Source organism: Lycium barbarum, chromosome 3 (assembly GCF_019175385.1).
Source record: "Lycium barbarum isolate Lr01 chromosome 3, ASM1917538v2, whole genome shotgun sequence".
Lineage (NCBI taxonomy): Eukaryota > Viridiplantae > Streptophyta > Magnoliopsida > Solanales > Solanaceae > Lycium > Lycium barbarum.
Genome location: NC_083339.1, coordinates 116,882,516 through 116,899,264, shown reverse-complemented (window position 1 = coordinate 116,899,264; position 16,749 = coordinate 116,882,516). Strand labels below are relative to the sequence as shown.

Genomic DNA, 16,749 nt, shown 5'->3' with positions numbered 1-16,749 from the left:
GCCGAAACCTGTATAAGTAAATTTAAATATTTTTTGAATTCAACAAAATAACCCGAAAATACACATGAAAATTGTGTTGTTATGGTTGGGTTCCGATAATGCGCTAATATTCTCATGCAAGCCATTCAACAATATTATAATTTTTATGATTTATTATACAAATTATAACACTAGGAAATCTAAAATATTATTTAAAACATAGCAGAGAAGTTGACTATTTAAACGTGTATCAAGCAATACCTTTAAATTGTTAGCGTCATAACTCAAGGAAATATGGTTAGCTGACATTTAGATATATACACAAATATTAATAATCCAGATTGCATTATATATAGTGGTGCATTTAGTGTTTATAATAAAGCTCAACTTTCGGTTCCTAATTTCATTTTTCAAAATTTGGGTAATGGTGGTTATAAGAATGCTGCTTGATCTCTTATTTCCACTGAAGTAGAGCAATATAATATTGAAATTCACGTACCTGTAACAAAGCAATAAATCCACAAACATCACGGCTATTAGCCATCGAAGTACGGCATAGACAATTGTACAAGTATGATAATACTGCTGCTCCCCAAGCTTTCCCGCCGATTGCATCAAGGTCTATTATGTCAAGCAAAAAGTGTAAACTAAGCTTTGAACCAGTATTATTAGGGAATATAGTGCCACCAATCAACAAAAGCAGGTACAACCTGACCCTCTTTTGTACCTCAGCCTCATTAGTGTGTTCATCAATAATATCATTCTTGACAATCAAGGTGTCCAAATGATTAGATAATTGTGTTATTACCAACAAGCTATTACCTATAATTGCTTCTTCTCCGGGCAACCAACCAGTAAGGTCGTACATCAATTCCCGCCACGTTGATTTATTTATATTTTTAACATTTCTCTGCACCAATGGGTGGCCATCCACGGGAATGCCATATAACACCTCGACATCCTGCATTGTGATGGCACATTCGCCAGTCCGCATATGAAATGTATGCGTCTCTAGACGCCATCTCTCAATAAGTGCAGTGATGATTCCTTCATCATACTGCACATTACCTACTGCTAAAACTCCCCCAAATCCACACCTCTCAAAGTAATTAAGGATGCGATTATGTAAAGGGTATTGCCTCACGTGATTCCAGAATTCATGATTCGCACGACGTATAGTTAAATACGCGCTCTGTCCAGTCAATTGTCCATCCCACACAACCTGGGATCGATGTTGTTGCTGGAGTATTAATAAATCATAGTTTTCTAGACCTGGATGTACAATGACTTTGGGGCGATCCATATCTATAACATTGAAACACCAAGCCACTACTGTTAGAATAATTGACAACACATTACACAATTGCTTACTATATATTCAATAGGAAAGTCAACAAAGGTCAAACTATAAGATATATTATCACGTGAGAAAAGGAAAAAAATTAATAAGAGTACAACTGTCAAAAAATAATTGCAGTTCCCTATGTGGTCAACGAAATGTAATTAAACTTTTGGTTAAGCTCATAATTAATTGTCATAATAGTATTCATCTTACATATAACTACTTCTTTTCTATTTAAAACAAACCATATGATTGGAGAGGGGATGCAAGGACAGTTAATTTTTTTTTTACCGGATTGGAACAGTATTTCGTTAGTTATCCAACGAAATACGAAATACCCATTTTGATATTAAAAAAAAGGACATGCTATTTTTGTCTATTAGCTTCAAAAACAAGTCCAACTTCGTCACAGTTTCTTGATCAACTTTTAATTTGAAAAGTAAAAATTCTTCATGCTTATTAACAGAAAATAATCTCGAACGACTAATCACAATTTGAACATAGAAAATGACCCAACAAATGATACAAATATCTTTATGTTATATTTAACCATCTTACTTTCCTCACAATTTCTTCATTTTTTTTTTTTAACTGTTGTTCTATGAAAATGACTAACTAAAAGAACATTTTATAATATAAATTTAGACCTTTTTAATTAGTAGCTTCGACGATCTTTTTAGTATTTTAATTGTAGTTCGTTGACCAATAAACTCTACTAACATTTTTTAAAGCTTTTTTTAATTGAAGCAACGACTGAAATTACCAACTATTGATTAATTAAACTTGTAACTTTTGTTTTCTTTATTATAGTCTACTACACTAAGTATAAGATATAAATAAATCAAAAAAATAAATGTGAACTAATTTATAATGACTAAATCAAAAAATATATGTAAAAACTTATAAAATTAATAAATTACCTCAATTTGAAGAAGATTATGGAGCAAAGGTTGAGGAATCCTTGTGATAGGATTAGTAGAAAAAGAAGAAAAGAATGAAGAACGGAAGAAGAGGAAGAATGGAGGTAGAGGAAGAACAGAGAATGGAGAAGGGAGAATAGAGAATGGAGAATGGAGAATGGAGAATGGAGAGGATAAGGTAAAATAATTTAGGGTAAAAGTGGAGAGCAGAAAAAAGGTATGAACGAAATAAAAAAAAAAATTCCTATTTCGTTGGAAAATAAACAAAATGCAAAAAAAAAAAAAAAAAAAAAATTCCTATTTCGTTTTTATATAAACGAAATAAAAAAAAACTATAATTTCCTATTTCGTTGGAATATAAACGAAATGCAAAAAAAAAAAAATATCCTATTTCGTTCATATACCAACGAAATGCAAAAAAAAAAAATATATATATTTTCCTATTTCGTTTTTATATAAACGAAATAAAAAAAATCATATTTCGTTTTTTAATAAACGAAAAACGAAAAAAAAATTCATATTTCGTTTTTTAAAAAACGAAATACAAAAAAAAAAAATCATCTTTCGTTCATATACCAAAGAAATGCAAAACAAATAAAATATATTTGTTACATTTCGCTACAAGTGTAGCGAAATGCAACAAATACCGGACCGGAACAGTGCTACTTGCGGGTATTTCGTTGGTTATCCAACGAAATGCCCATTTTGGTATAAAAAAAAAAAAGCATCCTATTTTGGGGTATTAGCTCCAAAAACATGTCATTTTGGCTCCGGACTCTTTTTCCTCCCATTACCTACTTTCCTTCAGCAGGTAACTTTTATTAGTTAATTTTAGTGTGTGAATTTGATGCTTCATCCAAAACAATGACACATATATGGGAAAATACTGATATTCTTCCATATTGTCTTCATTTTGTTTTCTTTTTTTATTACTGCATCTTTGCCTTCATATCAAACAGAATGATGTATTAAAGAAAACAGGTGAATGGCAAGTTAGGATATTGAGCAAATCAAGCGAACTAGAGAATTCACAAACATGAATAGTTTCAAATGTACATGATTAGGATATTTAGCAATATGGTTCCAATTCCTTGCTTCAACGGCTAGAGTCGGAGAGACCTTCTACCAAGTGGTCATCGTGAAAAAAGTTAATTAACTTACTCGACGCTAAATTACAAAAGTCCTTTTCATATTCTTGAATCAATATGGACTATTTTATTAAATGATCATTAAATAATTCATTAATAATCTCTTCCTCTCTCCATCTTCCAATATGACCTGTTATTTAGATATCAATCTATATATTTTAGGAGAATCGATATATTTTCTGATGATATCGATTACTTTTATTTGAGCATTGTAATTATTGTGGGAAATTGATTTTCTTTGTTTTCTGATCCAACTGATGTTTCCAGAAAAAGGTTTGAGGCTAACAAGTATGTGTTATATTCATATTCCTCTTTTATTTTTATTTTTCTCCATATTTTTCTCTGACTTTTCAGTACATCTACAATTTTTATGCATTTTAGCGTGTTAGTTCTACATTTTATGCAATTGTATCGTAAAATGTTATTTTTTCTTTCTCGAAATATTACTCCCTCTTTCTCAATTTATAGGAAGGGGCTCGGGGCCAAAATAACTATTTTGACTATGAATTTTGGAATAGATTTTTTAAAATTCTTAAAATGAAATTTACATACTTAAAAACTACACAAAAAATACTACAAATAAACATAGCTAATGATTCGCAATATGTAAAAATAGTTTGAGAAGATTGTAGAAAAAAATTGTTTGACTTCCGAAATAGTAATATCTTCATATAAAATGAGATGAAGGAGTATTCTGGACTAAATGCGCAGATTAATGTCTATACCTCTATTTTACTTATCTAGGTCAATTTTTTTTTAATTTTTTTTGAATCCTCCAATTATTGTCCTTCCAAAATCTGTAATTTTTGTATTTGTAAGACAAATATTTTTACTGACTGCGCGAAGCGCGGACATGTACTAGTTTGATATATGCAAAGAAGATTTAAGATGTTTGGTTGTGGGGCCCTTATGAAATGATTTGTCTTGGAGAATAGTAGGGATGACATTAGCAGAAGAGGGTAGAATAGTCAACTAAAGACAAATATTTTCAAGGGAGCTACAGTAGATCATTTTCTCATCCAATAGAGTTGCTTTATTTTGCTGCAATTACAGAAATAACCTCCCTGGACCTAGATGACAAAAAGTAGCATATACTTGGTATTTCCATAAAGATGATCGGGTATTTTGTCATTAAAGCACGGGAGAAGAGCGGCTGATCATACGTACAAACACACATAGCACAAACATTAGGGTGATATGACCAGACTATCCAGAAATTTACCGAATTTTCCAAAATAGCCCTACAACCCCAAGCAGCTCTCGTTAGCCGCGTAAGTAGTAACTAGTAATGATAAACATGAAAAAAATGATATTATTTTATTACACATTGTAGATAAATCTAATTCAAAAGTCAAGACATAAAGACTGTAGGAGAAAATATTGATCGAGCTGAGCGTGTCTCGATTGATCTGCACAAGGTAGAAGACATACCTATCAAGATCATTGAAGAAATTATTTAGTACTTATTTCATTGAGTTGATAAAGTTCTGCACCCATCCAAAGCAAACCAACAAAGAAGAATCGCCAAAATTTGTCTCGTTTTCATATAGAAAATGTAAATTGGATAAGATATACGTTGGATCTAAGAACATATAGTTTATCCAATTTGTTATCACACGTCTTGCAAAGCAGTAAATAAAAATATCCAGCTTGCAGTGGCATGAGGAATACAAGCTTAACCAGAGTAAACTTCACATTCAAGTGAATACGTCTCAAAGAAAGATGTGTGTATAAATGTAACACAGTAGGTGCCAAGAAGCATGGTTTAAGATTTTTTTACTTTTCAGCTGCAAGAACCTTTCTTTTTTCTGTTGAACTCTTGAAGCCAATCTTCATCCTCGTCAAGATCATACGCAACAAATTCTCCAATCTCAGTCCGAGCTACAGTATAAAAAAAAGAAAAAAAGACGCACTAAGCCCGAGATACAGTATATTTAATAAAATTTCAGAAGTTTCAACTCAAATGATAATACAAACATATCCCCGGTATAGCTCATGTACCTCCTCTAGCATGTATATATGTTGTTCGCTGTGCAAGAAGTGTGTGAATGATCTTTTCATATGTACCCACAACCGCATACTCAGGAGTGGATATTTCAGGAGGCAACTTCTTGCTAGTAGTTTGTGGTACCTAAAGAATAAATTACTGTTCAACATAATAAGCTTAGGTACAGGCACTCGCAATACAGAAATTCTCATTAAGACCAAGTACATTATGAAAATTTTGATGGTCTAACCTACGTAGAAAACTTTGGACGGTTGACTTGAAAAAGGGGATTAAATATTCTTCATTATAGATGCTCAAATTGAAACACTGTAATAGTTCCTACACCATGTCAATACGTCTAATATGGGTAATTCGACCCCCTTTTTTGGTATAATGTCAGAGCATGTCGAAGGTCACTGCCAGAAACCTTTAAACAATAAACATGGCCTAAAACAAATATTCTGAATGGCCCAAAATTGTCAATGACCCACAATATTCATTCATATCAATGAAATAATGTTACCTTGGCTCCCAATAACTTTGCTATCCCACCAAGTTTTCTCATTATCACATTGAACAAATTATGAAGCATATTGATATTGTTGGATGCACTAAGTTGATCTCCATAATATGAAATGTTTTAGTGATGTTTCGCTAAACACATACATTACCTTGAGCTTTTTTTCCCCACAACTCGTCTTCCTTGTTACATTATTGTTTCATTAATAGTTATCGGTAAACGTCATCTATGATTATTAACCAAAATCATGACAAAGGCAAATCAGTGATGCTAAGAAAGTCCAAGAAGCAGAGCAAAGCTAAACACGTACATATACAATATATTTTGGCCAAGAGCACTTCCTTTATTGTTTTATGGACTAATCTACTGACCTAGGGCTGCTTATTAACTGAACGGTTTTTATCAATTTTCATGGCTAAAAAGCAATCAGTTTAGCCCATACCATAACAAGCAATCAGTCATAGCCCCTTTCAGTAATTTGAATCATAACTTGTCTACTCTAAATGTTAGACCCACAAAACAGGAAAAAGATGTCCTCCAAATACCAAACAGTTTAGCCGATACCATAAAAAATTGTGAATAACAAAAATCACAACAGATCCGAAAGCCAAAAAGCGAGAAATTGAAATCGATACAGTACGAACTGAACTTACTGAAAAGTGGGTAAAGGGGAATTAGTAGTACCAACAAGGCAACAAATTTGAAGAAGAAGAGCAGAGTGAGAAAGATTCCACCAGAAAGTATCACAAACAAGACAGGGGAAGCGGTGGTAAGATGAGAACAGAGAACAACACAGCGGGCCTAATATTTGCTACATAGCCACTCGGGAAGAAAGGAAGTAGCACGTCTGCTAAACACAGTGGAATTTTAGCAGGGGAAAATTTCAGTTATAAACAATTTATGGGTCAAAATTACATATTCATAGCCCATATTTTAAATTACAAACCTACAGTCCAATATTTCATGGCACAACTTGAATATTCACCTTTATAAAACAATATACAACTTTATATACCTACTGTAGACAATATATACACCTTGTATAAAAGTTTATAATAATGTATAAGACTAGTATACAATATTATACAACAATATATAACATTATACATCTACTGTAGACAATGTATAAATCTTGTATAAGAGTGTATAATAATGTATAAGACTAGTAAAAAACTGAAGAGGAAAAAATTGGCTATGGCGGGTAATTTAAAAAAGATGGGCCAAAACGGATAAATATTTTGCCATAATTGGCATACAGTGTAAAATTCCCTTTTAGAGGGACCTACACCTTGAAGCAGATATGTGGAATGGCAAATTTAGCCTCATGTTAAATTCCGGAAATAGCCTCCTTTAGCCGCTTATATAAAGGTAGTATTAATATTTGTCAACAAGTTTACTTTCTGTACAAGTTATAGATCTGTGTGACCGAAACAACACGAGTACACATGCAAACAATATCACACATTCATATTCATGTTGATCAAGTAATTATTTGACCAAATAAACATGTCAAATTCTATTACAAGGTAGCCTTCCAAGCAGGCCCCTAATTGAAGATGTTCATTATTTTCTTTGTACGCAGAACAACGTAAGTGCATGTTGCTTTTATACAACTTTTGACGAGGTTATACTGTACAACACAACTTTTTAAACCATATTTCAGAAACTTGCACACAAGTCACAACCAATTACAATCCAAAAGCCAACAAACAAAGAAAAACTGTAGCAAATTAAAGACAAAACATCTGTCCTCGTTTTTGTCGGACAAGCAACCAGAGCATCACCAATTAAAGCTAATAGATTCAAAATGTAGGTTTTGTGCCAAGCCAGAAGCACATATTTTGGCAACCTCATGTCTCATGCTCTTTGGCCCGCAAACCACAACTCCAACATCTGATGCTTTGCAATCAAAAAGCATTCCTGTCATTCAATTCAAATAATATAAGTTCCTCTTCTAACAATTATTTCAAGAAAAATACCAGTGTGTGCGTGGGGCAGAATTATAACCGGCGAAGGGTGGTTAGTTGAATACTTTTGTCGAAAAACTAATATGACGTATATAGGTTAAATAGTAGTACTATTAGACATAAAAATTAAATGTTGAATGCCATTAGCGAAACTTTTGATTTCGCCATTGTGCGAAGTACAAATAATAAGTTCCTCGTGTACTAACCCCTTATTTGGATGGTGGTTTCCTGTGGTTCATTAATGTATGGTTTTCTATGAAACCATGTTTGTTTCCATTGTTCTTAAAATTATGTGGTATGGTATTGTAAACCCGTGGTTCATTCCATGATTATATAACCATAAAAAGTCTCAATTTTGAAAACCACAGATTTGGTGGTTTTTTTTGTGGTTACGTATTTCATTTCTCCATTATACCCACCCTCCACCATCCGCCCCACCCTCACCCCCACCCTACCACTCACCCCCACCCCAACCCCGCGCTACCACCCACCCCCACCCCACCCCCGCGCTACCACCCACCCCCACCACCCTAACCACAACCCACTACTCCTCACCACCACCCAATCCCACCCCATAACAACTCACGCCCACCCTTATCCTACAACACCTAAGTCACACCACTTACCCCTCCACCACCCCCATCCACTACCCCTCACCACCACCCAACCCCACCCCTACAACCACTCACCCCCACCTTACCACCCACTACCCCCACTCTCATCCCACAACTACCCACCTCACACCACCCCCACCCACTACCTACTTATTTTTTAAAGTTTCTATTTTATTCTTTATCTGAATTTTATTAATATATATAAATTAATTTCTAATTAAGAGTTAAGGATATTTTAGTAAACTTACAAGTTATTATACAGTACCATACAGTCAAACCAAATAATACAAATGTTATTAAACCACAACAAACGATACAGTCTATCCGAACATTGTGTTCATTAATACGGTACAATACAATACAACACCATACTGTACCATACCATACTGTACATTAATGAACCACGGGAAACAACCATCCAAACAGAGGGTAAATATTTCAAGAACATATGCATGGTGTATGTATTAGTTCTTATACACTAACAATGACCGAAGTTCTTTTCTCTCACTATCAGGTCATTTAAAAAGTAATTACATATTGTGAATATCCATAATCAGTAGAATTACTAATTTTAAAAGTAATGCAACTAATCGTTATAGCAAATTAAACTGCACTAATAGTGTAAAATTTTAGCTATTGTATATATAAGTAAATGTGCCAAGAATGAGCAAACTTACTTTTTAGATCAGGCCTTGCACCATAATGCACCTTAGTAGCTTGCACAATAGACTGCTGAGGAAGGCTTTCCAGCTCCATTTCCGTACCACATAAATTACCAGCAGGTGAATTCGTAGGATTGGTAGGCATTTCCACATTCTGAATTTGTTTCCCTTCACTTTCATTCTTCTTTTTTTGCCACATAAAAATGACACTGGTGGCAATAAAAACCGAAACACAAACCAAAAACATGTCCCAAATGATTTTCCCACTGTAATGATATATTTTTCCATCGCGCTCAACTGGGTATATAGAGTAACGCGTAACGAGGCCTAACAAAAGGAGAAACATGACAAATGACGACGAAATTATCGCGCCGAGCCATAGCCAACTGCTTTTGCCAAGTGGTGCTGAAATTGGAGTGTCTTTTGGATTTTGCTTGAACACGATTGTTTGGACATGACCTTTAAGGTTATTTTCCTGTGGGTTGTTTTCTCTGGTAATGTAGGCTTCGATTTGGAAATCTAAGTTGGAAATATCGGTAGGAGTTGTGGAAATGGGGAGCAAGAGATCAAGCATTGTGAGATCAGATGTGTTTTTGAAGGCTGTGATTAGGATGACTTTTGGTACTTTGGTGTTGGGTTGTGAGCTTTTGTAAATGAGCTCTCTGATTATTGAAATCATGGGAGTAATTCCACTTCCTCCACTGATCATCATCAAGCAATCTCGACTGCAACAATGTCACATTCCAATTTGTTAAATCTTTGTAACAACCAGTGATGGACACAGAATTTTTAAATCATCGGTATTCAATTATTTTTAGTTTGAAAATTGCTACTAAGACATGTTACTCAGTTAATGTATTTATACGAATTACTAATATTTCTATAAGGTAATAGTGTTTTGGCTCTAAATTAAAAGTATTGGGTGCTCAATAACCTGAAACACCGAACGTGGGTCTGCCATTGGTAACAAGGCATCCCTATTGAATAGTGGCTTTAACTTTTAATATAAGCTGATAAACTACTTAAGTTTTTATATTATCAGTGTATTTTAATTCGTTATAGCAGATAAAATGAACTATTTTGCAATTTTATTTACTCCTGCGTATTATAAACATTAGTAGATGTGTTTCAGATGATCTAATGTCATAAAAAATTCTTTTTATGTTTTTAGTGTATAGAAGTTAGTTAAAGAAATTTAACTCACATCAAGTTGAGCAACAACTACGAAGATTATGTGATCAACGACCAGATATTTGAAAATAAATCAGTAGTTGATACTAATAGTTAGACAGAGAAATAATCCTACTATAATTAAGAAAATAGGTGAAAGAACCAAATTATTCTGCATAAATATTAGGAAATGTCATGGTTAGACAAAAGTATTCGCATGATATCTCAAGTAAATATATGCTAGTATATAATTAAAGTGAAACGGTAAAAGAAAAAAAATATAAAAAATTAAACACGAACGCATAGTGAAAAATAAGAACAAGGAATAGTATTGAGATAAAATTGCCTAACCATTTAACATGGATGATTTGTTTTTAATTAAGTACCTGGAATTAATGCTATTGTCCTTCTATTTTCTCCTTTTCAACTGTAATTAGTCATTTACTAGTAAAGGGGGAAAAATCTGAACGAATGTTAGGTCCAAGCCTTAATTGGTAGTTACCTTAAGAAATGAGATGATGAAGGTCCATAAGGTCCCTCTGTTGAGATTTCAAGACGATCTGGAGAAGAAGAAAGTTGCTTTTCTAATTTTTGGCTCCAACTTCCCACGCATTTAATTACAACACTCAGCTTATCTGACTCCAAATTACTGCTTGAAACTACTGTATATGGATGCCACTGCAACTTGGATACGCTTGGCACATTCACATACAAGATGCTTGTAGGGTTGTACGTCAATGCTGTTATATATAAAGTGAAAATAATAAGTACATCCATTAATAACAAGTCTAGCATATATAGTATCCATATTTTAATTTATGTGAACTTGTTTGACTTGACACAAAATTTAAGAAAGAAAGATTTTTGAAACGTGTGGTCTTAAACATGTTTAGATAGCAATAAAAGTTTCTCGTTAAGGATAAATTAATGAGAAGTTTAAATTAAATTATTTCATTCTTTTCTGAATGAGCTAAAAAGGAAATAGATTCACATAAATTGAAACGAAGTGGATTTTAATTAACATCTTTAAAAGGTACTTAATTAATTAACATTTTTAGGCAATTGTAAAGATATATTCTCCTACGTTTAATTTTATGCGTCTTAATTTGACCAAGTGTGAAATTAATTTAAGAAAGTAAAAAAAAAAAAACTTTTCAATCGTGTGATCTTAAACTAAAAAAGAATTGTAACACCTCATACCTTTAACGTAAGCTTTGACCATGATTCTAGGCTTAGAAAATCAGATAAAGAATGTGGGAATTGGAATTTTCCTGTTCAGTTGTAAGATGGGGGTTTACGCCCATGAACAGTGATCGTATTTCAGTATACGGGCCGTAATTCAAGTTGTATACTGGTACCAAGGATTTCTGAGTATTCTGGAATTTGGCATTTGGATGTCAAATGGTTAAATACGGACCGTATTTCAAAATACGGCCCGTATTTTAAAACGTATTTGAAATTTGGGAAAACTTCCTTGATGAAAGTTGTAGAGCTTTGAAATACCTTTCCAACGGTATATTATGGGGGTCAAACGGACATCTGTGCAAAGAGTTATGGTCATTTTACTGAAGAGACGCAGTGCAGTCCGTATTTCAAAATACAGCCCGTATTTCAAAATACGGCCAGTATTTAACTGGGCGGAAATTTTAATTTTCCAGAACAGTAGATATTCATCCGTATCAGTTCACATCATTATTTTTCATTCCTTCAAGCCCTAGAACGACCTCCTACCCTCTCCCATCATCAAGAACACCAAGGTAAGCCTACTCTAATTATTCCAACTCAATTCTAACATATACTCTAATAATCTAAGCAAGAAATCATTGTTCATAAGCTAGGGTTTTCAAGAAAACCCATCTCAAGGTTCAAGAATTCAAGATTTTGGAAATCCTCTTCAAAGTTAGAGTCCTTAATTCAAGTTTGAGGCATTACCAGGTATGTAGAGTTACTATCTACGTGTGGGAACATCATTGTTCTTCCCCACACCTCAAAATCCATAAATTATGAAACTTTACAAAACTAGGGTTTCTATTCTATACTATGCTCATGATAACCCTAGGTCTATGTCCATGATTATATTATGTATGAATTGCTATGATTCTATCATTGTGTTCTTAATAGCTCCATATGATTATTGAGAATCAGTCTGTAATCCATGAAAACCCATATCTCGTATTCCATGGGTTCTTGCATGCATGTTTTTAAATAAAAATGATTATTTCATGAATATCCTACATGTCTACAAGTTTTCATGCAACTATATTATATAATTACTTTCATGCTATGATACAAGATGCATACATACTAAATACAAGTTATTTCATGAAACCATATTTATAAGTTATTTCATAAAACCATGTTTACAAGTTATTTCGTGAAATCATGATTACAAGACAAGTACAAGTTAATTCACGAAAATCATGGGCTTCTTAGCCAACTATATTATGTTCATGTTTTTGGGAGTTGCACGAATTACTGAGAAGGCTCAGATAGCCTGAAACTATGTAGCCACCATAGGACAAGGATCGCTCCGCCCAGTTAGGACGATACCTTAATTTTACATTGAATGGATCCATCAGGCACGTTACCACCTTATACCCTGGCAAGGTATAGGGGCTCTACTGGTCCGGCGAGGTACCAAACTCCACGTACCCACGTGGTGATACCACATGTCGGTTTATGAAATGCTCTCCCTACTTATCATGTTTTGCTTATATATATATATATATATATATATATATATATATGTACTCATGCTCATGCTAATGTTCATGTCCAGGTTTTCAGTTTCAGTTCTTATCATGTTATTCCATGTCCCATGTTATTTCTTTCAGTTGCTTTACATACCAGTACATTCAATGTGCTGACGTCCCCTTTTATTGCCCGGGGGCCTGCATTTCACGATGCAGGTACGGATTTACAGGACGACGCTTCTGCTCATTAGGATCTGCATGTACCAGCTTATTGGTGAGCCTCATCTCATTCGGGGTTTAGGAATTATCTTTCTTTATCTAGTTTTGCATCTAAAGGTATGCTGGGGGCCTTGTCCCAGCAAGTATGTTACGTGTTTTTCAGACTCATGTTAGAGGTTTCATAGACAAGACAAGTGTCATGTTAGACTTTCAAAGTTGGTTAGCCGGTTTGGCTCATTTATGATATTGTCCGCATTCATGACTTAATCAAGTATTTATGTTTAATATTATGACTTACTATATTTTGTAAAAGCTCATCATGTACTTCACGTTATATTTCCGCTCATGTATGCCTCATGATGGTTCAGCAAGCCATGTGGTTCGCTCGGTCACATGCAGTCAGGCACCGAGTGCCGTGTTACGCCCAGGCCATGATTCGGGGCGTGACAAAAATGTACCAAAATGTTAGTATATTTTGATCTTAAATATGTCAGGTAGAATGTTGGAACTAAAGAGCTACTAAATATAAAAGATACCATTCTTTTTTAAAAAGACATACCTATATAAATTGAAAACAAAAAGAGTATATTCACCTGGATTCTTGGAAAATGTGAGTTCAACAGAGCTACCAGGTAAAAGTCGCGAAGAAATTAATCTAGCCCTTCGTTTAGACTGTAAGAATCTCAAGTATCGGTCGATCACAAAGAGAAAAATTCCAGGGAGGATCATGCATGTGTAGGCAGCTCCGACATGCAATAGGTAGAAGAAGATGTAGAGAGAATAGAGCTGATGTGTGTAGAAGAAAACGTCAAACATCTTTCTCCTTATCTTGTACAGACTTGTTGCCCACATTGCTATTGCAACCAAGGTAGCAATTTCTCCAGCTACGTTGGATACGTAGGTACTGCTCCACTCTAGCATCTGCATGTATAATTAACCATGGAGTATATGACATTATTAACTAATCAACTTCTTTGTGTTGAAACTATAGTTAAGTAACAACTTAAGCTTTTAGATAAAATAGTAATTATATATACTTCAACTTGGTGTCAAAGCAGGTGAGATCTTAGGTTCTAGACTCAAAATCACCCATTACAAAAATAGAATTCTATTTAACCGATTATCACATATATTAGGGTTAAATTTTTGTTGTAGGTGTTGTTAGACTGATGTGTAATGAATATATTCCTTATTAAAAACTGATTTTTCATATATTAGGGTTAAATTTTTGTTGTAGGTGTTGTTAGACTGACGTGTAATGAAAATATTCCTTACTAAAAAATAATTTTTCATATACTTAACCCATGAAAAAAATAGGTCTGCACGTGAAGGGACGCGTTGAAAATGTAATTAAGTAAATACCATGGTCTCTCTAACAATTTAATTAAGATTTTGGATGTGATGCTCAAATTTCTATACTTTATTTAGGTGTAAAATCAATTAGATAGGAGGATCCAAGATCAAGGGTGATCAGTGAGTTTTGATTGATCATCAGTGTGATCTTATTAATTATATGTATTTAATTTAAACTTTTTTGCATATCTATAAATAGTTAGCCAAAAGTTATGAATTCACTTGAACACACAAAAACTAACCCTAGTAGTTTGTGATAAAAGATACCATCCAAAGATATAGTAACTAATTAAGAGATCTCCAAACACTTGAAGAATATCGTGAAGGATATACGATATATGTGAACAAATTACCTCTATCATTTGATTAGACACGGCATAGTATATGACGAAGCCAACACTATGGAGAATTGCAAGGGCCATAGAGATATGCCCAAGCCAGATGTGATATTTAATGCTTGATTCTGAAGTTAGCCCAACCAGCGGCAAAATTGAGGACAATCGGGTCACTGGAAAAAACAAAAACGCATAGCAAATATTTCCAACGTAGCCAAGCCTCAAAAATACACTTCGAAACTTTGCCATCCACCTGTAAATTATTAACCCAAAAATATAGACCAATCCATGGATAAAATCGGATTTAGTAACTGTTTCTTTTTTCAAAAAAGAAAAGTGTATATAGGAAATATTAAGTAGATCGATGACCTACACTTTCTCCCCAGCATTGTGCATATGGAGATGACCATAGCTGACATAGACGTAGTTGGCTAAAGACCAAATAAGAAGGACGGTAAACATGGCAGTAAAAGTAAGTTCAACGGCGTTCACAATTCCAAGAGGTTCCATCACGAGCAGTGGCCGTTTCCAAGAACGAAAATATTGCCGCTCCTTATTATTGTCATTGTTACTGCACCACAATTATATTAGTTAAACATGTCCAACATGAATGAATTATTTTATCAACTATTAATGGCTGCTGAGAACGAGATAAGATCGAAGATGAAATTAATACTACTACTACTACTACTAATTAACTAACCTCTGATGATCAGAACTTGGCTTGCTGTAAAGATGAAGATAGATGCAGCTCACAACAGCTATCAACATTATAGGAAAAGTTAATAGAAGAAGATTTGTCCCTGTAATTAAAGATGTGCGAAGTTTATTAGCTATGTGCAGTATAGCGCAGTGGCTAATTAGTACACAATCATGCACGAAATAAATAAAGAAGAGAAATAACACAAGAATCTAACAAGGTTCAGCCAAGACTATGAACTTAATAGAAGCAGATCAAATTTTTTTGCTATGAAAGAGAAGAAACATACATGAGATTCTCAATTAAATCCTCTTTAAATACCACACAAGTGTTTCCCAAACCTAGGTCAATGGACCTTAAAAATAGACAAAAACATGACATGATACGCTAGGATCGCCGTAACAACTCGTAGCTGCTTAGTGGCCGTGCACTGGTCGTGCATGGTGTGTACATGATATCCATTTCTTCTCCAATTTTGGGGCCCTATCGTTAGCTTTTGTGGTTAGGTCACAATTCAGATCCACTAGAATTCAAGACACAGCCAACAAAGCTAGGACCATTTAATTTGGAAATTAAGACAGGAAGAAGTATGTTAAACCAATTAAAATTAATTACCTTGTTCTCTGAAATATGTGGAGTTGAGCTTGTTTAGGAGCAGGGGCGTCCATGAATATTTGTAAGTCTCTGTAGGTAACATTACCCATATGAAGAGCCATCCAATAAACACCAATACCAAAAGAATATTCAAAACAGCTGATCTGCTCCTCATCTCCACACACTATAGTTACTATGATCTCAAATTCTCAATATGCATGTGATGAGATTGGCTTATAGAGAGATGGTATATATATAGAAGAGTGTGTTGTCATGTGTGCAAAATTGGAACATCATGCTTAATGCTTTTACCTATTATGATTGATATCAGCTACAAATTCCCTTGCGTGGACTTCTCAAGTGGTACTATTTACTTAATTTCTTTATTGACAATTTTAAGGTGAATAGCAGTTAAGTAAACGTGTATAGGATATATATTTGCCTTTCAACAAACAGGAAGAGCCGCTTTACCACTTTTGACAAGGTAAAAACAAGTTATAAGTTATATATATGGACAGTGTAAGAAAATTTTACAATGTCAGATCA

General features: G+C 34.0%; 1 protein-coding gene and 1 long non-coding RNA gene across 6 annotated transcripts; both read right to left on the bottom strand.

Moving 5' to 3' along the window:
* Nucleotides 1-4,100: 4,100 nt before the first annotated feature.
* On the bottom strand, nucleotides 4,101-6,819 carry LOC132634044 (uncharacterized). 3 transcript variants are annotated; one of them, XR_009580014.1, is made up of 4 exons: nucleotides 6,550-6,819; nucleotides 5,391-5,535; nucleotides 5,170-5,270; nucleotides 4,101-4,798 (listed from the first exon to the last, which is right to left on the bottom strand). It is a non-coding gene; the product is annotated as an uncharacterized LOC132634044 (long non-coding RNA). The 3 variants fall into 3 exon arrangements; XR_009580012.1 differs by lacking the exon at nucleotides 4,101-4,798 and having other exon boundaries at nucleotides 4,807-5,270; nucleotides 6,550-6,814; XR_009580013.1 differs by lacking the exon at nucleotides 4,101-4,798 and having other exon boundaries at nucleotides 4,808-5,270; nucleotides 5,391-5,520; nucleotides 6,550-6,811.
* A 675-nt stretch (nucleotides 6,820-7,494) lies between these two features.
* On the bottom strand, nucleotides 7,495-16,406 carry LOC132634042 (ferric reduction oxidase 4-like). 3 transcript variants are annotated; one of them, XM_060350359.1, is made up of 8 exons: nucleotides 16,225-16,406; nucleotides 15,609-15,712; nucleotides 15,283-15,461; nucleotides 14,928-15,162; nucleotides 13,815-14,142; nucleotides 10,812-11,049; nucleotides 9,155-9,864; nucleotides 7,495-7,816 (listed from the first exon to the last, which is right to left on the bottom strand). In XM_060350359.1, exons 1-8 carry the CDS (start codon nucleotides 16,376-16,378, stop codon nucleotides 7,677-7,679), a joined length of 2,088 nt encoding a protein of 695 aa, XP_060206342.1. In that variant the 5' UTR covers nucleotides 16,379-16,406; the 3' UTR covers nucleotides 7,495-7,676. The 3 variants fall into 3 exon arrangements, with proteins under 3 accessions (XP_060206342.1, XP_060206343.1, XP_060206344.1); XM_060350360.1 differs by having other exon boundaries at nucleotides 15,283-15,458; XM_060350361.1 differs by having other exon boundaries at nucleotides 15,283-15,480; nucleotides 15,634-15,712.
* Nucleotides 16,407-16,749: the final 343 nt, after the last annotated feature.